The sequence below is a fragment of the Salvelinus sp. IW2-2015 genome, linkage group LG8 (assembly GCF_002910315.2).
Source record: "Salvelinus sp. IW2-2015 linkage group LG8, ASM291031v2, whole genome shotgun sequence".
Lineage (NCBI taxonomy): Eukaryota > Metazoa > Chordata > Actinopteri > Salmoniformes > Salmonidae > Salvelinus > Salvelinus sp. IW2-2015.
The window spans coordinates 34751477-34778015 of record NC_036848.1 but is presented as its reverse complement, the minus strand read 5'-3'; the positions used below and the strand labels follow the sequence as shown (position 1 = coordinate 34778015).

The following is a 26539-nucleotide window of genomic DNA, read 5'->3' as shown; positions in this document are numbered from 1 at the left end:
AACTTTCTGTGGGAATTAACGGGAATATATGGGAATTAACGGAAATATATGCAAATTATTATTAATACCATTTTAAATGTGGATTTTTTTTGCATTGGATATATTTACCATATCATGGAGACAGAAACCTTTTACCTTATTATAAGTAGACTTAATTGCAAATGATTAAGAAATGTCGTTTTAATTAAACTTTAATTAAATGATTTGACACTTCACATGGGATGATCACCAATGATCCATCGCATCTTCCAAAAACGCTTTCAACATCTGTAAAATGATAGTCTAGAAACTAAAGCTTTGGTTGTCTTCCTCTCAGGCTTCCATGTCTTCTCTCTGGACCTCCTCAATGTACACCTCTTGAACATCAGACTCTGAGGCCTCATCTTCACTGTCACTTTCTAACCTAGTTGAGGATGGCTCGTTGTCAGGCTCAAAAAGCCTCAAATATGCATGGATGGCCACGAATTTTTCAACCCAAACAAGGACCAGTTGCGCTCTGAGGCGGCTGATGTTGGTGGGATTTGGAGGATGATGGAGGCAACAGGGGAAAGAGTCTCAGATCCTCAAAGTCCCTTCCACCAGGTGGCCGATGACATATGTTGGCAAGACTGCCATATTGCATCTCCATCCCAAAGCCCTTGCTTGGAAGTGTACTTCACCAGACTGCCAAGAACCTTGCCCTCATCCAGGCCAAGGTGGCGAGACACGGTAGTGATGACACCATAGGCCTTGTTGATCTCTGCACCAAACAGTATGCTCTTGCCAGCATACTTGGGGTCCAACATGTATGCTGCGGCGTGTATGGGCTTCAGGCATAAGTCTTCACGCTTTTTGATGTATTTCAGAACTGCAGTTTCCTCTGCTTGGAGCAACAGTGAAGTGGGCAGGGCATTACGGATTTCTTCTCTTACATCTGCAAGCAGAGTCTGAACATCAGACAGGATGGCATTGTCTCCCTCAATCCGTGCAATGGCTACTGCTATAGGTTTCAGGCTGCTTACCACTCTCCCAAAATACATCATCCAGGAGGGTCCTCTTGATGGGGCTGTCCATATCGGCAGACCTCCTTCCCCTCCAGGAGACTGTCAAACATGATGACAACACCACCCCCAACGGGTGTTGCTAGGCAGCTTCAATGTGGTACTCTTATTCTTCTCACTTTGCTTGGTGAGGTAGATTGCTGCTATAACTTGATGACCCTTCACATACCTAACCATTTCCTTGGCTCTCTTGTAGAGTGTATCCATTGTTTTCAGTACCATGATGTCATTGAGGAGCAGATTCAATGCATGAGCAGCACAGCCAATGGGTGTGATGTGAGGGTAGGACTCCTTCACTTTAGACCAAGCATCCTTCATGTTCACAGCATTGCCTGTTACCAGTGAAAATATCTTCTGTGGTCCAAGGTCATTGATGACTGTCTTCAGCTCATCTGCAATGTAGAGACCGGTGTGTCTGTTGTCACTTGTGTCTGTGCTCTTGTAGAATACTGCTTTAGGGGTGGAGATGATGATGTTAATTATTCCTTGCCCACGAACATTCGACCACCCATCAGAGATGATTGTAATACAGTCTGCTTTCTCTATGATTTGCTTCACCTTCACTTGAGCTCTGTATCCAGCAAATTAGTAGATTAAGCATGTCTGGTTGGAGGGGTGTATGCTGGGCGAAGAACATTCAGAAATCTCTTCCAATATACATTGCCTGTGAGCATCAGAGGTGAACCAGTTGCATACACAGCTCGAGCAAGGCATTCATCAGCATTTCTCTGACTACGTTCCTCCACTGAGTCAAAAAAACTTCTGATTCCAGGAGGACCATGAGCTGTTGGTATCGATAAGGTGTCTGATTCATTTTTTTTTTTTTACCTTGAATAGAAGTAGAGGGACTTTTGTCAGAGGTTGCTTGTTGTGAGCGCTGAGGGAACTTTATGCACTTGGCCAGATGATTCTGCATCTTTGTTGCATTCTTCACATATGATTTGGCACAGTATTTGCAAATGTACACAGCTTTTCCTTCTACATTAGCTGCAGTGAAATGTCTCCACACATCAGATAGTGCCCGTGGCATTTTCCTGTAAAGATTAGGGGGAAAAAATGTTAAAAAAACAACAAATACAATTCCATGTACAGATAAATAGCTAAGCAGTTAGATTAAACAACTCCTTTGTAAGATGATAAATGTTTTAAAATGGAGCATGTATGGAAACGGGTGAACTAACACTCTTCAGTTAGCAGTCTCAAGCAAACTAAAACCCACATGGTAGCAAAAACTAACTAGCAGAAATTGTAAACAAGTTAGAAATGATTTAAACACACTTTGCTGTAGGCTACTATTTACTAGTTAACAAAAAATCATGTATGTCATATAAAATATATTCACCCCATCCAGTATTGTAATCAAAACTTACCAGAAAGCATGTAGTCCTTGGCTCAGACAGTGTAGCAGTGTGGCTCAATAGCATCTCAATAGTGTGCAAGATCTTGAGAATCAGCTGTACATGTGATGGAAGAGTGCACTGCACATGCAGAGGGTTACAATTCCATTGAATTGAGGATAATTTAACCAAAATAAGTCAGAAGACCTAGAATTGCCTTATGTGTATCCCACAAAAAAGGTTCACTGTTATAAGCTAACTTTTTTGATGAATTTCAGCAAAATTCCCCAAATTCTGGAAATTTACCAGAAAGTTACCAACCCTTGCAACCCTATGTACATGTATAGAGGTGTATTAATACGTTTATCTCAAACATGTGTAGTGTATGTTTGTGAGCACAAAAAAGCTGTGTGTACGGGAGAGAAATATGTAGGGTGTGTACATGCTCCCCTTCCTCACATATACCTTCACTCCCCTCCCCCCTCCCCTTAGGGCCAGGTATTGATGTGCCTGCTCCTGACATGAGCACCGGAGAGAGAGAGATGTCCTGGATCGCTGACACATACGCCAACACCATCGCACACACTGTGAGTTACCGCACACACACACACACACACACTGATCCCAACACCACCAAAGTCATTATTGTGTGGTGTTTGGCCATTCATTCCCATACTGAGCTCAGAGTAACCTGTGACCCTGTGGCCAGTCAGTGCCTCACAGTGTGGTGCGTGTACAGCCCTAATGCCTGGCTGGATACTGACAGAGGGTTACATATTCCCTACCGAGAGGTGAAAAGAGGTACAGGGCATATGTGGTCACTCTTTCTCTGTCTGTATCCCTCCCCCTCTCCCTCTTTTTATCCCTCCAGTTCTCATTCCACTACAGTAGTAAAGACCCTTAGTTGTAGTTGGCAGGGTGTGTAGAGGGAGACGGATTACAACTCTCTGGCCCTCTGTGCGTTCCATCTACAAATTACATAGCATTAAAAAAAACTACTCATTATGTGATTAGCAAATCCTCACAGAGCCTTGCTCAGGCCGATCCCCTCGAACACTCCATATACAGTGTCTTGGGAAAGTATTCAGACCCTTTGACTTTTTCCATATTTTGTTACGTTACAGCCTTATTCTAAAATTGATCAAATTGTTTTTATCCCCTCATCAATCTACACACAATACCCCATGACGACAAAACAAAAACAGGTTTTTATAAATTTTTGCTAATGTATAAATATATATATATATCACATTTACATAAATATTCAGACCCTTTACGCTGTACTTTGTTGAAGCACCTTTGGCAGGGATTACAGCCTCAGGTTTTCTTGGGTATGACGCTACAAGCTTGGCACACCTGTATTTGGGGAGTTTCTCCCATTCTTCTCTGCAGATCCTCTCAAGCTCTGTCAGGTTGAATGGGGAGCATTACTGCACAGCTATTTTCAGGTCTCTCCAGAGATGTTCGATCGGGTTCAAGTCCGGGCTCTGGCTGGGCCACTCAAGGACATTCAGAGACTTGTCCCGAAGCCACTACTGCGTTGTCTTGGCTGTGTGCTTTGGGTCATTGTCCTATTGGAAGGTGAAACCTTCCCCCCATTCTGAGGTCCTGAGTGCTCTGGAGAAGGTTTTCATTAAGGATCTCTCTGTACTTTGCTCCGTTCAACTTTCCCTCGAACCTGACTAGTCTCCCAGCCCCTGAAAAACATCCCCTCAGCATGATGCTGCCACCACCATGCTTCACTGTAGGGATGGTGCCAGGTTTCCTCCAGATGTGAGTTCAATCTTAGTTTTGTCAGACCAGAGAATATTGTTTCTCATGGTCTGAGAGTCTTTAGGTGCCTTTTGGCAAACTCCAAGCGGGCTGGCGTGACTTTTATTGAGGAGTGGCTTTCGTCTGGCCACTCAGGTTCTTGGTCAGCTCCCTGACTAAGGCCCTTCTCCCCCTATTGCTCAGTTTGCCCGGGCGGCCAGAGCTAGGAAGAGTCTTCATGGTTCCAAACTTCTTCCATTTAAGAATGATGGAGGGCCACTGTGTTCTTGGGGATCTTCAATATTGCAGAATTATTTTGGTACCCTTCCCCAGATCTGTGCCTTGACGCAATGCTGTTTCGGAGCTCTACGGACAATTCCTTTGACCTCGTGGTTTAGTTCTTGCTCTGACATGCACTGTTAACTGTGGGACCTTATATAGACAATTATTTTTTTATTTTTTATTTAGTTAGGCATGTCAGTTAAGAACAAATTCTTATTTACAATGACGGCTAAACCCAAACCGTGACGTGCGCCGCCCTATGGGACTCCTAATCACGGCCGGTTGTGATACAGCCTGGAATTAAACCAGGGTCTGTAGTGATGCCTCTATCACAGAGATGCATTGCCTTAGACCGCTGCGCCACTCGGGAGCCCAAATCATGTCCAATCAATTGAATTTACCACAGGTGGACTTCAATTAAGTTGTAGTATTTATCTCATGGATAATCAATGGAAACAGGATTCACCTGAGCTCAATTTTGAGTCTCATAGCAAAGGGTCTAAATACTTATGTGAAGAAGGTATTTCCATTTTTTTAATTTTTAATACATTTTCAAAAATGTCTAAATACCTGTTTTAGAATAAGCCTGTAACATAACAAAATGTGGAAAAAGTCAATGGGTCTGAATACTTTCCGAAGGCACTGTACTAAAGCAACTGTGCTGCATATCTGGTCAAAGGTCAGTATGGGTACTATAATTCTATAGTTTTACCCCCAGAGCAGTGTGGGTACTGAAGTTCTGTAGTCTGGTCCACAGGGCAGTATGGGTATTGTGGTTCAGTAGTCTGGCCCCAGGGTAGTATGGGTACTCTCATAATTATGCTAAGGTTCTATTTGACAAGTCTGACAAACTGCCAACAGATGTAATCCAATTAAACGTATGCTCTAATGTGTGTGTCTCTGTGTGCGTGTGTGTCTCTGGGAATGTCTGTGTGTGCAGGACATCAACGCCCACGCATGTGTGACAGGGAAGCCCATCAGCCAGGGCGGTATCCACGGTCGTATCTCAGCCACCGGTCGCGGAGTGTTCCACGGCATTGAGAACTTCATCAACGAGGCTTCCTACATGAGCATGCTGGGCCTGACCCCCGGCTTCCAGGACAAGACCTTCATCATCCAGGTACACACACACACATACGTGCACGCATATGCACACTACACGCACATACTTTATTTTGACGCCAAACCCACCACTGTGGGGCGGCAGGGTAGCCTAGTGGTTAGAGCGTTGGACTAGTAACCGAAAGGTTGCAAGTTCAAATCCCCGAGCTGACAAGGTACAAATCTGTCGTTCTGCCCCTGAACAGGCAGTTCCACTGTTCCTAGGCCATCTTTGAAAATAAGAATTTGTTCTTAACTGACTTGCCTAGTTAAATAAATGTAAATAAAACTGTGGTGCATGGCCAAAGAGCTCTATTTTCATGTCATCTGACCATAGGACGGGCTCCAATCCAAGTGCCAATGCCGTTTAGCAAACTCCAGGCATTTACATTTGCTGGATTACATGAAATGGAGGTCTTTGGCCACGCACGCCCGTGGTGGGTTTGGCGTCTAAATAAGGATGCATATGCAGAAAACAACCCCATACCGACACTCTTAGAATTAGTGACTCGAGGAACCCTGGAGATCCTCATGGAACCCCTGTTCCTCATGGAACCATTGTTAGTCAGTGGTTCATATTTGCACCTTGGGTTTGTTGAGGGGTTCTTGGAGGAATCTTGAATGGTTTGAGGTAGCAATGGGTTCTAGAAGGAACCCTGGAGTGAAGGCATGGCTTAGTAGGGGCTTGGCTTTTTTTTGACCACCCTCTAGAGTAAATGTATTTCCTGTAATCTGTTCTGTTGTCTTGTCATCTAGATGTTAAGGTTGAACACTGACAGTTTAGTAGCTACAATGAGCTAACAGAGGTGTATGAGTTCCTCAAATCCCACATTTGGAATAGTTGCCACTTTATTACTATGTAATCAGCAATATTATTAATATTGTAGTAGAATATGTAATATGTATAAATATTCAAGGAACGTTTTAGGTAGCAGTATACAAACTTAACATGATGAACAGGAATTGTATTTACGCTAACAGGTGTCCAGAAATAACTACCTGAAAGCCACCAATCTCATAGGCTGCCGTCTCCTATATTATTAAAAATGTTCAAAATTTAACCCCTTCCACCCAAAAAAGATTCCAGTTTGAACCTTTGCGCAGGGATGCCTTGAAGACCATTTCAGAGGGGTTCCTTGAGGAACCTTTTTCAACTGGAAAGGTTCCGCCGGTGTGGCAACCCAAAAAGTTTTTTCCAGGCACCTTTACTTCTAAACGTGTACACTAAAATATAGTGGTGAATCTTTGATGTTATGAGGCTATTTGCTTCCAACGGTCCGGGGGCCCTTGTTAAGTTCAACGGAATCATTAACTTTTAGTCATTTCTTATCATTAAACTACTGAAATAATTCAATCGTGCTCCTGAATGTATTTGTGTGCTCTAAATATCATATGTACTCCTTGTATAAAATATCAGCGTTAGAGCCGTGAACTAATAATAATAAAACATTATTTTTCTTCACCTTTGTCAGGTAGGCCAGTTGAGAACAACTTCTCATTTACAACTGCGACCTGGCCAAGATAAAGCAAAGCAGTGTGACAAAAAATAACAACACAGAGTTACACATAAACAAACGTACAGTCAATAACACAATAGAAAAATCTATATACAGTGTGTGCAAATGAAGTAAGGAGGTAAGGCAATAAATAGGCCAATAGTAGCGAAGTAATTACAATTTAGCAAATTAACACTGGAGTGATAGATGTGCAGATGATGATGTGCAAGTAGAAATACTGGTGTGCAAAAAAAGTAAATAAAAACAATATGGGGTTGAGGTAGGTAGTTGGATGGGCTGTGTACAGCTGCAGCGATCGGTAAGCTGCTCAGATAGGTGATTCTTGAAGTTAGTGAGGGAGATATAAGTCTCCAACTTAAGAGATTTTTGCAATTTGTTCCAGTCATTGGCAGCAGAGAACTGGAAGGACAGGCGGCCAAAGTAGGTGTTGACTTTGGGGATGACCAGTGAGATATACCTGCTGGAGCGCGTGCTACGGGTGGGTGTTGTTATGGTGACAAGGTGTGGGGGGAGATAAGGCGGAGCTTTACCTAGCAAAGACTTATAGATGACCTGGAGCCAGTGGGTCTGGCGACGAATATGTAGTGAGGGCCAGCCGACGAGAGCATACAGGTTGCAGTGGTGGGTGGTATATGGGGCTTTGGTGACAAAACGGATGGCACTGTGATAGACTGCCTCCAGTTTGCTGAGTAGAGTGTTGGAGGCTATTTTGTAAATGACATCGTCGAGGATCGGTAGGATAGTCAGTTTTACGAGGGTATGTTTGGCAGCGTGAGTGAAGGAGGCTTTGTTGCGAAATAGGAAGCCGATTTCTAGATTTAATTTTGGATTGGAGATGCTTGATATGAGTCTGGAAGGAGAGTTTACAGTCTAGCCAGACACCTAGGTATTTGTAGTTGTCCACATATTCTAAGTCAGAACCGTCCAGAGTAGTGATGCTAGTCGGGCGGGCAGGTGCAGGCAGCGATCGGTTGAAGAGCATGCATTTTTGATACACTGAACTCTATCTGAGAAGTAGTTGGTGAACCAGGCGAGGCAGTCATTTGAGAAACCAAGGCTGTTGAGTCTGCCGATAAGAATACAGTGATTGACAGTCGAAAGCCTTGGCCAGGTCGATGAAGACGGCTGCACAGTACTGTCTTTTATCGATGGCAGTTATGATATCGTTTAGTACCTTGAGCGTGGCTGAGGTGCACCAGTGACCAGCTTGGAAACCGGATTGCACAGCGGAGAAGGTACGGTGGGATTCGAAATGGTCAGTGATCTGTTTGTTAACTTGGCTTTCGAAGACTTTAGAAAGGCAGAGCAGGATGGATATAGGTCTGTAACAGTTTGGGTCTAGAGTGTCACCCCCTTTGAAGAGGTCGATGACCGCGGCAGCTTTCCAATCTTTAGGAATCTCGGACGATACGAAAGAGAGGTTGAACAGACTAGTAATAGGGGTTGCAACAATGGCGGCGGATAATTTTAGAAAGAGAGGGTCCAGATTTTCTAGCCCAGCTGATTTGTCCAGGTTTAGCAGCTCTTTCAGAACATCTGCTATCTGGATTTGGGTGAAGAAGAAGCTGGGAAGGCTTGGGCGAGTAGCTGCGGGGGATGCGGAGCTGTTTCCACTGCTCAAGAATCCAATGGCGCCACTCCAGCCGACAACTTGGCATTGTGCATGGTGATCTTGGGCTTGTTTGCGGCTGCTCGGCCATGCAAGCGGATTTCATGAATCTCCCGACGAACAGTTCGTGCTGACATTGCTTCGAGGCAGTTTGGAACTCGGTAGTGAGTGTTTCAACCGAGGACAGACAATTTTTACTCTCTAAGCGCTTCAGTACCCGGGGGTCCTGTTCTGTGAGCTTGTGTGGCCTACCACGTCGCAGCAAGCCATTGTTACTCCTAGACGTTTCCACTTCACAATAACAGCACTTACAGTTGACCGGGGCAACTCTAGCAGGGCTACAATTTGACGAACTGACTTGTTGGGAAGGTGGCATCCTATGTCGGTGCCACGTTGAAAGTCACTGAGCTCGTCAGTAAGGACATTCTACTGCCAACGTACACTACCGTTCAAAAGTTTGGGGTCACTTAGAAATGTCCTTGTTTTTGAAAGAAAAGTACATTTTTTTGTCCATTAAATAACATCAAATTGATCAGAAATACAGTGTAGACGTTGTGAATGACTATTGTAGCTGGAAATGGCAGATTTTTTTATGGAATATCTACATAGACGTACAGAGGCCCATTATCAGCAACCATCACTCCTGTGTTCCAATGGCACGTTGTGTTAGCTAATCCAAGTTTATCATTTTTTTTTTTTAATGATCCTTTATTTAAAAGGCTAATTGATCTTCAGAATACTCTTTTGCAATTATGTTAGCACAGCTGAAAACGGTTGTGCTGATTAAATATTAAACTGGCCTTCTTTAGACTAGTTGAGTATCTGGAGCATCTGGAGCGTGGTTTGATTACAGACTCAAAATGAAACAAAGAACTTCATTCTGAAACTCGTCAGTCTATTCTTGTTCTGAGAAATGAAGGCTATTCCATGCGAGTTATTGCCAAGAAACTGATGATCTCGTACAACGTTGTGTGCTACTCCCTTCACAGAACAGCGCAAACTGGCTCTAACCAGAATAGAAGGAGAAGTGGGAGGCCCTGAGCAAGAGGACAGGTACATTAGTGTATAGTTTGAGAAACAGACGCCTCACATATCCTCAACTGGCAGCTTCATTAAATAGTACTCGCAAAACACCAGTCTCACCATCAACAGTGAAGAGGCGACTCCGGGATGCTGGCCATCTAGGCAGAGTTGCAAAGAAAAAGCCATATCTCAGACTGGCCAATAAAAAGAAAAGATTAAGATGGGGAAAAGAACACAGACACTGGACAGGGGAAGATTGAAAAAAAATGTTTTGGACAGACAAATCTAAGTTTGAGGTGTTCGGGTCACAAAAAAGGACATTCGTGAGACGTAGAACAAATTAAAAGATGCTGGAGGAGTGCTTGACACCACCTGTCAATCATGGTGGAGGCAATGTGATGGTCTGGGGGTGCTTTGGTGGTGGTAAAGTGGGATATTTGTTCAGGGTAAAAGGGATCTTGAAGAAGGAAGGCTATCATTCCATTTTGCAACGCATGCCATACCCTGTGGATGGCCCTTAATTGGAGCCAATTTCCTCCTACAACAAGACAATGACCCAAAGCACAGCTCCAAACTATGCAATTACTATTTAGGGAAGAAGCAGTCAGCTGGTATTCTGTCTATAATCGATTGGCCAGCATAGTCACCGGATCTCAACCCTATTGAGCAGTTGTGGGAGCAGCTTGACCGAATGGTACGTAATAAGTGCTCATCAAGCCAATCCAATTTGTGCAAGGTGCTTCAGGAAGCATGTGGTGAAATCTCTTCAGTTTACCTCAACAAATTGACAACTAGAATGCCAAAGGTCTGCAAGGCTGTAATTGCTGCAAATGGAGGACTCTTCGATGAAAGCAAAGTTTGAAGGACACAATTATTATTTCAATTAAAAATCAATATTTATAACCTTGTCAACGTCTTGACTATATTCACTATTTATTTTGCAACTCATTTCATGTATGTTTTCATGGAAAACAAGGACATTTTTAAGTGTCCCCAAGCTTTTGAACGGTAGTGTATACAGTACCAGTCAAACGTTTGGAAACACCTACTCATTCAAGGGTTTTTCTTTATTTTTACTATTTTCTACATTGTAGAATAATAGTGTAGACATAAACTACAAAATAACACATATAGAATCATGTAGTAACCAAATAAGTGTAACACAAATAAAATATATTTTATATTTGAGATTCTTCAAAGTAGCCACCCTTTGCCTCGATGACAGCTTTGCACACTCTTGGCATTCTCTCAACCAGCTTCATGAGGTAGTCACCTGGAATGCATTTCCATTAACATGTGTGCCTTGTTAAAGCACATGTGTGTGTATGTATATATATATATATATATATGACAATTGAATTTAGCAATATACCACATTACTTCTTACTGGTAACACTGCATTTGAAAAGTATTAATTTTCCACATTTTGTTACACTACAGCCTTATTCTATAATTGCTGAAATAGTTTTTTTTCACTCATCACTCTACACACAATACCCCATAATGACAAACAGTTTCGCCAGCTCTGTCAGGAGGAATGGGACAAAATTCACCCAACTAATTGTGGGAAGCTTGTTTCACCCAAGTTAAACATTTTAAAGGCAATGCTACCAAATACTAATTGAGTGTATGTAAACGTCTGACCCACTGGGAATGTGATGAAAGAATTAAAAGCTGAAATAAATCATTCTCTTTACTATTATTCTGACATTTCACATTCTTAAAATAAAGTGGTGATCCTAACTGAACTAAGACGGAATTTTTACTGGGATTAAATGTCAGGAATTGTGAAAAACTGAGTTTAAATGTATTTAGCTAAGGTGTATGTAAACTTCCGACTTCAACTGTAGGTATTCCTCTTGTCCAGATGTGATAGGGCAGTGTGATGGTGATTGCATCGTCTAGGGTGGCAGGTACGGTGGTGGTGATATGATCCTTGACTAGTCTCTCATAGCACTTCATGATGACAGAAATTAGTGCTACGGGGGTTTAGCCATTTAGTTAAGTTATCTTTGCCTTGTTGGGTACAGGAACAATGGTGGCCGTCTTGAAGCATGTGGGGACATCAGACTGGGATAGGGAGCGATTGAATATGTCCGTAAACACAGCAGCAGCTAGGGATGTCGTCTGGGCCAGCAGCCTTGCGAGGGTTAACACATTTAAATGTCTTACTCATGTCGGCCACGGAGATGGAGAGGGGGGGCCGCAGTCCTTGTTAGCGGGCCACGACGGTGGCACTGTATTATCCTCAAAGCGGGCGAAGAAGGTGTTTAGTTTGTCTGGAAGCGAGATGACGGTGTCCGTGATGTGGCTGGTTTTCTTTTTGTTGTCTGTTATTTCCTGTAGACCCTGCCACAAATGTCTCGTGTCTGAGCCGTTGAATTGCGACTCCACTTTGTCTCTATACCGACATTTCGCTTGTTTGATTGCCTTGCGGAGGGAATAATTACACTGTTTATATTCAGCCATATTCACATACCTCTTTCCATGGTTAAATGCGGTGGTTCGCGCTTTCAGTTTTGTGCAAATGCCGCCATCCATCCATGGTTTCTGGTTAGGGTAGGTTTTAATAGTCACAGTGGGTACAACATCTCCAATGCACTTCCTTTTAAAATCACTCACCGAGTCAGCGTATAGATCGATGTTATTCTCTGAGGCTGCCCGGAACATTTCCCAGCCCGCGTGATCAAAACAATCTTGAAGCGTGGATTATGATTGGTCAGACCAGCGTTGAATGGTTCTCGTCACGGGTGCGTCCTGTATGAGTTTCTGCCTGTAAGACGGTAGGAGCAAGATGGAGTCATGGTCGGATTTGCCGAAGGGAGGGCCTTGTATGCATCGCGGATGTTAGAGTAGCAGTGATCGAGTGTGTTGCCCGCACGAGTGCTGCAATCAACATGCTGATAGAATTTAGGTAGCCTTGTTCTCAAATTAGCTTCGTTAAAATCTCCAGCTACAATAAATGCATTCTCAGGATATATGGTTTCCAGTTTACATAGAGTCCAGTGAAGTTCCTTAAGGGCCGTCGTGGTGTCTGCTTGAGGGGGTATATACACAGCTGTGACGATAACTGACGAGAATTCTGGCATTTGATTGTAAGGAATTCTAGGTCGGGTGAGCAGGACGACTTGAGTTCCTGTATGTTGTTATAATTACACCATGAGTGGTTAATCATGAAGCATACACCCCGCCCTTCTTCTTCCCAGAGAGGTGTTTATCTCTTTCGGGGCGACACATGAAGAAGCCCCGACCTGACTGTACACACACATGCAGACGCACACACACACACTTGCAGGCCCCATGGCCTTGTCCTCCTTCCTGGAAGCCTGTCTATAATTATCACCATTTCCCTGTAATGAGCTGCGGAGGGTGTACGACAAGGTATGTGTTTGTGTGTAGGTCACTCAGTGTAAGGGTGAATGTACTACAGATTAAGTTAGGATGAAAGTTAATGGCAACAGCAGTAGAGATCTGTTGATATACTCGCATCTCGCCTTGGTGCCTGATGTACAGACTGACTGACTAAACAGAGAGAGGTTGCAGGTGAGGAATGTCTGTTTGTGTGTAGTGGTTGCAGGGAGAGGGGTGAGGTGGAGAGAGCTCACCCTGTGCCCTGCCGATCTGGTGTGTGTGTGTGTTTAGGGATAATCGCCGTGTGATTCGATTTTCTTGGAGATTTAGTGAGTACGCAGATCAGTGATGTCATCATGTATCTAGCAGATGACAGAGAAAGTTGAGGAAAGGAGTGGTCAGATTTATGCTGCAACAAAGGAGCGGATAACGGAGAGAGACGGAAGTGAGGATAACGGAGAGATAGACGGAGGAAAGGAGCTGATCTCTGAGTATTTATAGACGTCGGCCACTGCTGCTGTGGACACGCCCCTCAACTACAGTATCTATTGTGCAGGGCTTATAGCAGCGTTATATACTCATCATAGTTAAAGCCATATTTCCCAGTTGTACCAGGTTTGGATAATATTTGATATTACCTGGTTTCAGTCCTCTCTCTCTGCTTATTTGCTGTTTCAGTTTATTAGCTAGTAATCTGTGGCTGTGGCTTCAGCAGTGACAGAGGGGGGCCACATGGGGGCGCTAGTGTCATGTGTTTGTAGTGGAGCTGAGATCAGGCCTGGTCGGGTGTTTCTGCGCAGGTGGTGGTAGTGATGACGACATAATAATAATGATCTCTCTCCCTTTCTGTCTTCATTAGGGCTTTGGTAATGTCGGTCTCCACTCCATGCGCTACCTCCACAGGTACGGTGCTAAGTGTGTGGGCATCGCTGAGTATGACGGCAGCATCTACAACCCAGAGGGCATTGACCCCAAGCAGCTGGAGGACTACAAACTGGTAAAAATACTCTCTTACTCTCCTGCATTCTCTCCTTCTTCTTTCCGTCTACACCCCTTCCTCTCTCTTCCTCCCTCTCTTGCTCTGAATATGAGCTGGCCAAGAAAGGCTTCCTCTCTCTTTCTCGTACTTACCTGTGTCTGTACATGTCTGTGCGCAGCAACATGGTACGATCGTAGGTTTCCCCGGGGCTCAGCCATACGAGGGCAGCCTCCTGGAAGCGCAGTGTCACATCCTGATCCCTGCCGCCAGCGAGAAGCAGCTCACACGCAACAATGCCCACAGAATCAAGGCCAAGGTACTACATTACAGACAACACCCCTATCTAAACTACACTATGCACAATACCCTATTTTCCTCAAGTTTCAACTACACTACCCACAGTCCTCTGCTCTAGCCAGTGTTGTTGTTTGTTCTAGATCATTGCTGAGGGAGCCAACGGCCCAACCACACCCGACGCTGACAAGATCTTCCTAGAGAACAAAGTCATGGTCATCCCTGTAAGAACACACACACACACACACACACACACACACACACACACACACACACACACACACACACACACTAACCAACATGAATAAAACACACATTTTCATGTTAAGGCCGTCATGCACATGCTCATTAACCAATCAAGAAGCTGAAGACTCACTCAACAATCCCAGACAGAGACATTTATCTGTTTACCCTCCTGTGTGTGTTTCTCCCTCCCCCAGGACATGTACCTGAACGCCGGTGGTGTGACAGTGTCCTACTTTGAGTGGCTCAAGAACCTGAACCATGTCAGCTATGGACGTCTCACCTTCAAATACGAGAGAGACTCCAACTACCATCTCCTCAGTAAGTCCTGACCTCTTACCTCTGACCCACAACCTCTCACCTTCCAATACAAGAGAGATTCCCACTACCACCTAATATATATTTTTTCTTTTATTTATTTAACTAGGCAACTCAGTTAAAACCAAATTCTTATTTACAATGACTGCCTAGGAACAGTGGGTTAACTGCTTTGCTCATGGGCAGAATGACATATTTTTACCTTGTCAGCTCGGGGATTCGATCTAGCAACCTTTCGGTTACTTGCCCAACACTAACCACTAGGCTACCTGCCACCCCGATATATATATATAGTACATCCTGACACTTGTTAAATCAAACTTTATTAGAATTGCGTTTCAAAAATCTTGATACATTTTAGAGCACACATTTTGAAACAAAATTAAACATATTGCTGGGGAAATTCACAGGGACCACCACCTTTTTGCTTTATGCGCCTTTATCATTGGGAAAGTGCTAAACTATAACCAAAGCAAGATAATGATGATTGTGAGCACTTATGAATGGATTTTTCATACAAGCTCAATAAAAAAGACAAACATTAAAAGGTAGAAGATACAACATTAAAATAATAAGGTAAGAGGAACAGCAGGATTTAGCATAATTGTTCATCAAATTATACATCCTGTAAAATAATGTTTCTCTTCTGATCTGCCCTGGAAGGTTCAGTGCTACTCCTTACCTCCTCCCACCTCTTCCTTTATTTCCTCCTTTATGTCTTCCTCTTTTATGACCTCACTCTCTCTTTCCCTCTGCTCTCCTCTTTCCTCCTCCTTCTCCCCAATGCCTAGCTCTGCCATTTTCTCATCGAAACGCTCACTCGCCTCGACACGCTTGCTCTTGACACCCTTTCTCACGCTCTCGCGCAGGGCTGGGAAATCATTTGGGAATATCTTTAACGTCTCACTATTACCCTGCACCATGATTTTCCCAGTATCATACACATTTATAGTGCCTGCCTTCGTTTTCAGTTGTTTGCCATCTTGAATTTTTTCCCACTGTTTTCCCTCAGGATAGTGTTTCAGTATTTCCTCTTCCCATGTAGAACAATTTGTTGTGTAGAAAATGAGGTCGCACGGAGCCTTTTTTTTCTCATCACGATATAAAGTCTCTGGATTTTTCTCCAAAACCATTTTTTTATATATTTTCTTTTCTTTTTCATCTGTCATCCCCTCAAGGTAGGGGATGAGGGGGGGCAAATTGTTCAGTTGTTTTACCTCTGCCATTTCTCGATGTGGCAACTAGATTTCCTTTGATTGTTTGTTTACTTCCACCTGTAATAAAGATGAATGTTCATGTATTTATTATCTAGGTCACTCATTAACAACATATTTTCTTAAAAAAATAGCCCAGGTTAAATATTAGGAGCAGGGCCCTATATTTCCTTGACTAATATTGGAAGTCTTTAATCTGTACTCACTCTGGAGCTGTGTGTCCGCTTTCTGATCTCGCCTCTCTGTAGAAGATCTGTGTTCGTTCAGTTCTGTAGCCTTTTCCTCTTCCTTTAACAACCTCGGTGTAGCAGGAGATATATTACTGTGTCCTCTCTTGGAAATTGTCTGCAAGGATAACTGAAAAGATGACCGCGAAAGAAGTGGAACTGGTGATATTTCCGCTGGTCACCCCTGTATATACAGTAGGTTAATTTAAGGTGACGTGCCAGATAGAAAGATACGCCTTTCTGACGTTGAGGTCTCGACTGAATGAAAACGATACTAATCTGAATTATGTGAGTGAACCCAGATGAAACTTCAGGGATGAATGTTGATCGATTGGATATACTTGAAAATACGATGGTTATCAATGATCAGGTTACATTGCTACATTGCCATCTAACTTTCTTTCTCTCTCTCCCCACTCTCTTCCTCTCTGTCAGTGTCCGTTCAGGAGAGTTTGGAGAGGAAGTTTGGAAAGCAGGGAGGACCAATCCCCGTTGTCCCCACCGCTGACTTCCAGGCCAGAGTCGCTGTGAGCACACACGCACACACACACACACTCACACACACACACCGCCACACACACACACTCACACAACACTCACACACACACACACACACACACACACACACACACACAACACACGCACACACACACACACTCACACACACTCACAACCTATGTGGTGCGGAAATTATGTAGTCTGTTGGCAGTTTGATAACACATTATTCCTTCCTCTCTCCACTCCAGGGTGCTTCTGAGAAGGACATTGTTCACTCTGGGCTGGCCTACACCATGGAGAGATCTGCCAGGGTAAGAGTGTGAGCGTGCGTACACGTGTGTGTGTCTGCGTGCGTGCGTGTGTGTCTGCGGGTGTTTGTGAGGTTAGTGGCCGATGGTCAGATCCTAGAATTAAATCATATGTTCTCAATGAGACAGACTGTGATAATGACAATGCCCCCGCCCTGGCCCAGGGCACCTCTCAATCACACCACCATGTGTCTGTGTATGTTTGTGTCAGTGTGTGTGACTGGTTTTGCCAGTGTAACTGGTATCTAACTAGTGTTTGTGTGTTTTGTCCCCGCAGCAAATCATGCGTACGGCCAGTAAGTACACCTGGGTCTGGACCTGCGGACGGCTGCCTACGTACGCCATCGAGAAGGTGTTCAAGGTCTACAACGAGGCCGGCATCACCGTCACATAATCACCCTATCAAAGTCTGACCCCTCCTATACTGCCCTGATATTTGTTCCACGCTTCCCATCGCCCAATCAGCCTTTAGAACATTTGAGCATTTACATTAGAGATCCCCACCTCCCTTTCGTACGTGCGCACGCACACACACACACACAGACACACATGCATACACACACACTGACACGTACTGTTTCTGTGTCCCATGACCTCGCCATATCTCAGTATCATGACGGTAACTCAGTATTTCTGTATCGTTTTGTTTCAGTTGTCGTTCAGTTATTATTTGTGTATTTTCAAAGGAGCAGGTTTAGCAGGAAGCTAGCAATGCTGAGAGAGATTTAAGACGACCCCCCCCCCATTACTATCTGAGTTCAATGTCTGTCTTTTTGTCTTGTTTGACCCTGGTGTTGCCATGGTTTCAGACCACAGCACTGGAGATGCCTTAGCTCTGACGGAGCTCTGTACTGAAGAGACGCACATACACCACTATACTGTACTTAAAAAAAGGAAATAGATTTAATGTTAACTTTAGTCCCATAGGGCGGCGCACAATTGGCCCAGCGTCGTCTGTGTTAGGGGAGGGCTTGGCCGGGGGGGGGGGGGGGGCATTTGATTGGCTCATCGTGCTCGACTCCTTGTGGTGGGCCGGGTGCTTGTTGAACAGTGTTTCCTCCGACACAGTGGTTAAGCGGGTTGGTGTTAAGAGTCTGGTTTGGCAGGTCATGTTTCAGACTCAACCTTCATGTTTCGGACTCGACCTTCGCCTCTCCTGAGTCCATTGGGGAGTTGCAGCGATTATTTTGACAATATTACCGTTATAGCAACACACACATTGTTACTCCCGTTTAACAACTCTAAATCGTTTTGGCACAGTAGGCATCAAGTCACTTGCCGATAATGTTTGAAATGTCTGTCATTTTCATTGAACACAATCAAAGTTTGCATAAGCACTAGATACCTACAGTTGGGACAATTTATAGGGTTGCCCAATTTAGACATGTTTTAACAATGTGAGGTTGCGTTCCAAATGGATAACTTGAAATAACTTGATGTAGGTAATTAAATAATCGAAAAGAAAATCTGTTTATTTATTAGCGTAGTGGTTATAAATATTTAGCCAAATCATGTGAAATAGGACTTGTGAAATCATTGTCAAAAGGGCAAGAGATACTGTTGCATGTAGGTCTAGATTATTTATGGGTTGATGAAATATCAAAACGTTCTTTTAAAAACTCAAAAGCAAAAACAATCCACTGACTGGCTGAATTTTTCTATTATCAAGACACCTGCTGGTAACTTAACTGGTTAGGACAGCTCATGAGGTGTCCTGATTATCTGTCAACTAGGTGGGACTCTTATGACTAAACAGGCTTCATGCGTAGCTTTTACTTTCACTCATAATAGTAGGAGTGAAATATTATCTATTCTCAACTCTGAGACGCTTTGTTGATACGGGCTCAGGGTTAGAGGTCAGGGGTCAGGGTTAGCGGTCAGGGGTCATGGTTAGCGTTCTGTGCTGAGGAACACTGAGTTCCACTGTGTTTGGTTTAGTAAAGTTCTACATCCGTCCCCCCACGAGCCCCCCAACCTTCCCTGCCTACTGCTCCTGTCTTGTTCAATCTGACCCTCCTCCAAACCCCCCACCCTGAGCGAGAGAGTAGAGATACTCAATGGAACAAACGTTCTCCTTTTACTTCTCTAATAACCCGTTCAAGCCCGCAAATGGAAATTGCTTTGGGAAATGTGTATTTCCTTTTTTTTGTTGAAAACCAATAAAATGATGACAAAAAACACAAGTGCGGCTTGACTGTGATGTATAAGCGCAGAATTTGAGGTACAGACAGACAGAGACTAGTGCTGAAAGATAGGTGTTTTATTCATGTTTATTCATGTCCTATTAACTTTATACAGATCTCAGTTACAGTACAGAGATGGGGTTGGTTGAGGGGAAGGAAGGTTTGTGGTTGAGGTATCCAGAGAACTCTTCAGGGGTGAGTGGAGAGATGGTAGAGTCCATGTAGGGATGGCGTGGGTGGTGGGGACATGGTATAGTCCAGGTCGGGGGATTATTTCATAAGGCCCTTTCCGAAAGACTTGGCTTTGTCTACAGCACTGTCCTTGGCTGCATTGGCTGCTACCCCTTTCACCGCATCAGTCACCAATTCACCGATACCTGTAGAAACAACCACATCATCAGACACCATTTCAACAATGCGTACAAAGACATCGGACTCCCAACACAATCATTATATATCTTACTGAATGTTGTAGATAGAAATTCCATGAATAGAGTTGACATTGTGGGTGTGTGTCTACATCAGGTGTGTCAAACTAATTTTGCTCCGTGTGCCGGATTCTGTCTTCAACGAGATCCGGAGGGTCACACTGAAAATGAGTTATATTTCCTCGCCATCAAACTTAGCAAAAAATTGTCCCTCTATCGATTGTTTTTGGAATTTTCGATACTGTCTAGCTTTCATTTCTGTGATTATTAGCGAGCTGGACACAGTCAAGAAACTGTACGTGGGTCTATTATAATTTCCACACAGTTTGGATTTGGTTTTAGTTATTTGAAGATACACTGAGTTACTTTCGTTTGACATCCCTGGTCTAGACCCATACAGGTGAGGCTACATGACCGTGTTAGCATTGTAACTCAGAATAGACAGATCACCTTGATCTTTCTTCGGTTCCTTCGTTCCTCCGATCATATCTCCCACCTTCCCCTTCACCACACCAGCTAGACAGAGGGAGAGAAAGAGGGGGCTGTCAAACATGCACCTTCTGTCTCGACATGACGAAACACTGGGTGGAAATTCAATCATATGTCTCGTTAGGGAGAATGTGTCAGCTGGAACTCATGATGTGATGCCACAGAATCTTTGTTTATTTTTCCCTTTCTGATAGAAATGAGCTCCCACACTTTTAAATCTAGACAAATCCATCTAACTGTACATTTTGAAACATGAGCAGTGCCATAAAGTACAGATCCAATATGTTTTTTTTCTTCCTTATTTGGTTTAAGAATGTTGTTGGCTCATCAACTGCAGATGCGCTTAAAATTCCAAAGTCCAGATTGAACATTTTGAAGGCTGATAACACAAAAATGAACACTAAAATCAAAGCAAAACTGTATATTACTGCATATAAACATCATTTTTTTGCTGTGTGTTTGGTTTTAAACGATTAATTCTCCACATGAATGTCCCCCATCATTCGACCACGTAAACAAAACATCATTATCAATTTATCTTATAGATGCCTTTTTCTCACCTGCTTTGTCGATGACCGCATCCACCTGTTTCCCTGATCCTTTCAGAAGATCCATCTCTGCGTGTTCTGTTCTCGGCGGTTGAGTGTGTGAGAACTTTTGGATGTGGGTGTGTGTGTGTGTGTGCATGGGTTTATATGAGGTTGGGAGAGATGCTTAGAGGCCACCCCTCCATCACACACCCCTCAAGTCATACCACACCCTCAGGGTGCGAGACGCATTTGTTGTTGGTGTCCATATGAAAACTTGTTGTCAGTGGAAACGCCCAGCAGCGGAACTGTAAATACCGTAGGCGGGATAGGCCTCCTAACTTTTATTAGGATCCTCAAACATTGTTTGAACTGAGGACCCAAAAATGATAAAGGATATACAGATACTTGGACTTGGGAGTCACACATGCACGCACATACGCACACAATTGATGTATTAGCTGATGTACGAAGGGCTATATAAAATAAACTTGATATGATTTGAATCCCTATTCACTTCATAGATATCCATAATGTGAAGATGCAAATTATACATTATTAAATGCAAATAATACAATTCATAAATAAATATAATTCATTTATTTGATATTAAGATGCATGGGAAACAGGAAATAGTGGATGTGATGTCCTGGGTGGTTACCAGACCTTTTGACTGACCGTCTAAACAGCTCAGCTATAAAAACAGACACAACGATACATGGGCCAAGCCAAAACCAGCATAGAACGCACTCCGTACCAGGACAATCTCTCACAGATTGTTTCTCTGTGTTTGTGTGGATTCCTTGGGGGTGTTGGCTGTACGTATGTATGTATGTATGTATGTGTGTGTGTGTGAGAGTGTGAGAAAGTGACACCTACCGCGCCTAGGTGTGGCTCCTCTCCATTCCACCTCTGGCAAGACACTCCTCTGTTTTAATGTCTTCTGGCACAGGATCTAAGTGTGTGTGGAGCAGTTAAGGACTTGTCTGTGAATGGAACATTGGGCTGGTTACATGTCATCCTGAAAGATCATTCATTAAAACACTAATGGCTCTATTCAAACCGTATCGCTAAAGTTCAGCGTTACCAGTGGTGGAAAAAGTACCCAATTGTCATACTTGAGTAAAAGTAAGGATACCTTAATAGAAAATGATTCAAGTAAAATGGAAAGTCAACCAGTAAAATTCTACTTGATTAAAAGTCTAAAAGAATGAGCTTTTAAATATACTTAAGTATCAAAAGTAAATGTAATTCATAAAATATACTTAGGTATCAAAAGTAAAAGAATAAATAATTTTTCATTCTTTATATTAAGCAAACCATACGACATGATTTTCTTGTTTTGAACATTTACAGATAGCAGGTGGCACGCTCCAACACTCAGATACAAATGACAAACGAAGCCGATGACCAGGGATGTTCTCTTGATAAGTGCATGAATTGGAGGACCCTTTTCCTGTCCTGCTAAGCATTTGAAATGTAACAAGTGCTTTTGGGTGTCAGGGAAAATGTATGGAGTAAAAAGTACATTATTTTCTTTTGGAAATATTTGATTTTGATGTGATTTAGTAGGATCCCCATTAGCCTACGCCAACGGCGACAGCTCGTGTTACTGGGGTCCGCCAAATAACGGAAAAGACTTTACAGACAAAAAACTTTACAATTTACATACACTACACGTGAATGTTTTTAAATGTATGTGCATCTATCAGTTACACATACATGTCAATACATACACACCACAAGTAGGTCACATGGGGGAGAGGCGTTGTGCCGCGAGCTGTTGCTTTATTTGTTTTTTGAAACCAGGTTTGCTGTTCACTTACACTATACGAGATGGAAGGGCGTTCCATGCAATCATGTCTCTGTATAATACAGTTGTCACACCCTGACCGTAGATTGCTTTGTATGTTTCTATTTTTAGTTTGGTCAGGGTGTGATGTGGGTGGGAATTCTATGTCTGGTGTTTTATGTTGTCCTTGTTTTGTATTTCTATGTGTTTGGCCTGGTATGCTTCTCAATCAGAGGCAGCTGTCTATCGTTGTCTCTGATTGAGAATCATACTTAGGTAGCCTGTTCCCACCTGTGTTTGTGGGTGGTTGTTTTCTGTTTTYTGTGTTCACCTTACAGGACTGTTCGTTTATRGTTTTTGTTGTTTTGTCAAGTGTTTCATATTTTAATTAAAATAATGAACACTTACCACGCTGCACCTTGGTCCTCCTCTTCTCCTCTATACGACGATCGTGACAACAGTACGTTTCCTTGAATTTTATTACATATATAATAAATAGTAAATTACAGATACCCCAAAAAACGACTTAAGTACTTTAAAGAATTTTTACTTAAGTACTTTAGACCGCTGAACGTTACAGCGTGATAGAAATTTAAAAGCAATCTTGCCTCGTTGGCGGAGACTGCATCACTGTAAACGCTGCGTATGGTGGCTCAATCTGAAATGACCTTTACATTTATAGTGCGCAATCTGTAACGCTTCAGCGATACAGACTGAATAGAGCCCTAGGACTGGGCTCAATGACACAAGAGGTTCTACGTCGGCTTTGTTTTCTTTCTAGTCTCTCTTAACCAGTTGCGTTGCATGGGTAAAATCACCGGGGAGGCCAAGCCAGCAGAAGAAAACCATATTACAACCTACGGTACCAGTCAAAAGTTTGGACACACCTACTCACCACACCTACAAGGGTTTTTCTTTATTTGTACTATTTTATACATTGTATAATAATAGTGAAGACATCAAAACTATGAAATAACACATATGGAATCGTGTATTAACCAAACAAGTGTTAAACAAATCAAAATAGATTTTATATTTGAGATTCTTCAAAGTAGCCACACTCTTGGCATTCTCTCAACCAGCTTCATGAGGTAGTTGCCTGGAATGCATTTCAATTCACAGGTGTGCCTTGTTAAATGTTAATTTGTGGAATTTCTTTCCTCCTTAATGCGTTTGAGCCAATCAGTTGTGTTGTGACAAGGTAGGGTTGGTATACAGAAGATAGCCCTATTTGGGAAAAGACCAAGTGCATATTATGGCAAGAACAGCTCAAATAATCAAAGAGAAATGACAGTCCATCATTACTTTAAGACATGAAGGTCAGTCAATGCGAAACATTTCAAGAACTTTGAAAGTTTCTTCAAGTGCAGTCGCAAAAACCATCAAGCGCACATGAGGACCGCCACAGGAAAGGAAGACCCAGTGTTACCTCTGCTGCAGAAGATAAATTCATTAGAGTTACCAGCCACAGAAATTTCAGCCCAAATAAATGCTTCACAGAGTTTAAGTAACAGACACATCTCAACATCAACTGTTCAGAGGAGACTTCGTGAAGCAGGCCTTCATAGTCTAATTGCTGCAAAGAAACCACGTTTAAAGGACACCAATAAGAAGAAGAGACTTGCTTGGGCCAAAAAACACGAGCAATGGGCATTAGACCGGTGGAAATCTGTCCTTTGGTCTGCTGAGTCCAAATTTGAGATTTTTGGTTCCAACCGACGCAGATTAGGTGAACGGATGATCTCTGCATCTGTGGTTCCCACCGTGAAACTTAGAAGAGGAGGTGTGATGGTGTGGGGATGCTTTGCTGGTAACACTGGCAGTGATTTATTTAGAATTCAAGGCACACTTGATTTGAGCTTAGTTAGACTATCATTTGTTTTTTTTAACAGGACAATGACCCAACACACCTCCAGACTGTGTAAGGGCTATTTGACCAAGAAAGAGAGTGATGGAGTGCTGCATCAGATGACCTGTCCTCCACAATCACCCGACCTCAACCCGATTGAGATGGTTTTCGATGAGTAGGACCGCAGAGTAAAGGAAAAGCAGCCAACAAGTGCTCAGCATATGTGGGAAATCCTTCAAGACTGTTGGAAAGGTATTCCAAGTGAAGCTGGTTGAGAGAATGCCAAGAGTGTGCAAAGCTGTCATCAAGGCAAAGGGAGGCTACTCTGAAGAATCTCAAATATAAAATATTCTTTGATTTGTAAAACACTTCTTTGGTTACTACATGATTCCATATGTGTTATTTCATAGTTTTGATGTCTTCACTATTGTTCTACAATGTAGAAAATAGTAAAAATAAAGAAAAACCCTTGAATGAGTTGTGTCCAAACTTTTGACTGGTACTGTATACGTAACAAAATACCTGTAAATAACTCAAATGTTAAACAAATGTACTTTTGTCCTCCGGAGAGGGGAGTTGGTGGATGTGCCAATAATAATTGACTGGTACTGTATATGTCATGATATTTGCATTGTTTGCTCTATAACCTGTTAGTTCATGTGCCTTGAGGCCTAAGGCTGAGATGATAAGAAGACACAGTGACAGAATAAATACAACCACACCTTTGTTTCCTCACAAAACCGGAGAGCAACCTAATTGCTCCTGTAAGTCGCTCTGGATAAAAGCGTCTGCTAAATATATATATATATTTTTTAAAGTATGAATACAAGGCACCATGCCAGTTAGTTAACATTAACCTACTGCATATACTGTAGCTACATGTTGAACTTCCATCCTCTCAGGCCAGGGGCACAATGTATGAATTTATTGTTGGATCAGAATCGGAGTTATAATTATTGGCCAGTACGGAGAATTAAGAATTAACAAAAGTTCAAATCCCTATCTCCAGCCATGGATGATTTAGAAAAGGGATGCTTTTAGCTAGCTAACAACCGGAGGACAATGACACAACGAGATGCAACAATTTAAAAAAGAAAATTGGACAATTAAGTTTTTTCTTCTCATGAAATGTGATTGGTGTGAAGCCAAATCCAAGCTGGCTTCCTTTTACACTTTTTTTTGGTGCGCCAGGACCATTCACATCTGAGCTCACTCAGTTTTGCTCAATGCTGATTTGCTGTTATTATTATTATTTATTTTTTTATCAAGCTGGCTTCCTTTTACACTTTTTTTTGGTGCGCCAGGACCATTCACATCTGAGCTCACTCAGTTTTGCTCAATGCTGATTTGCTGTTATTATTATTTAAATTTTTTTTATCAAGGGAGGCCAAATGCTCGCTTGCTTCCCTTGCATTCAATGCTACGGGTGACAACAACGTCATACTCTTTATGACCAGACAGAATTTGATAGATGGCTACACATACTGAGACAGAGGGATGCTGTTTCTTTCACTCGGATGCTTTCTCCGGTGAGATACATTCAGCCTCTTGCGAATTGAAGGAAATGTATGAAACACAGAGAGACGAAAGATATATTATTTAGAATGTTTTTTCTTGGTCAATTATCCGCACGGGTCTAGAGGTTTGCCACCGTTCCCGGATCTCTAGGACATGGTTCTCTGTTTGTCGAAATCCAGGTTTCTCAAATTTCCCCGGTACATGTCTAGTCCACCTGGAACTGAGTGGGGCTACTACGGGGAAGGCCAATTGTCGACATAAGCCCTGTCACCCACAGGGTGTTGCTCCACTAGATGGGGTCAAATACCCCGGTTTTGGTCTTTAACCATTAATAACTCGAAAAGTAAATGTCCAATCTGGATGGGGGTTTTTTGCATGAAAGGGCACACTAGACGCACATTTCCATTTTCAAAACCGTTTTTCAATAACATTTTATAATATAATTTTGTGTTAGAAAGTGATGAAAATAAGTACAGGGGACGGGGGGGAATAGCTTCCGGGTAGACTGGTCCTATTTGACTAAGGGTAACTGTAGCCCATCACGAGAGAAGGTACCCGTCCAAATTCTTTATAATTTTCAGAAAATTCAGAGTACACGTTTCTCTCCAGCTATGCGCCTGGTGATTGAACGGGTTACCAGGTGCTAATTTTAAAAATTGT

General features: G+C 42.8%; 1 protein-coding gene and 1 long non-coding RNA gene across 2 annotated transcripts in view; one reads left to right on the top strand and one right to left on the bottom strand.

Annotated features, from left to right (window-relative positions):
- LOC111967808 (glutamate dehydrogenase, mitochondrial-like) overlaps positions 1-18031 on the top strand; it is a 32775-nt gene extending 14744 nt beyond the window's left edge. The window contains 11 exon segments of the mRNA XM_070444904.1: positions 2870-2964; positions 5352-5531; positions 13872-14009; positions 14170-14307; positions 14429-14509; positions 14726-14849; positions 16723-16814; positions 17034-17096; positions 17371-17395; positions 17398-17431; positions 17433-18031. Of these exon segments, the coding sequence (XP_070301005.1) occupies positions 2870-2964; positions 5352-5531; positions 13872-14009; positions 14170-14307; positions 14429-14509; positions 14726-14849; positions 16723-16814; positions 17034-17096; positions 17371-17395; positions 17398-17431; positions 17433-17487 (1025 nt within the window). The 3' untranslated portion in view covers positions 17488-18031.
- LOC111967809 (uncharacterized) lies at positions 15944-16723 on the bottom strand. Its single transcript, XR_002877794.2, has 2 exons — positions 16267-16723; positions 15944-16120 (listed from the first exon to the last, which is right to left on the bottom strand). It is a non-coding gene; the product is annotated as an uncharacterized lncRNA (long non-coding RNA).
- Positions 18032-26539: the final 8508 nt, after the last annotated feature.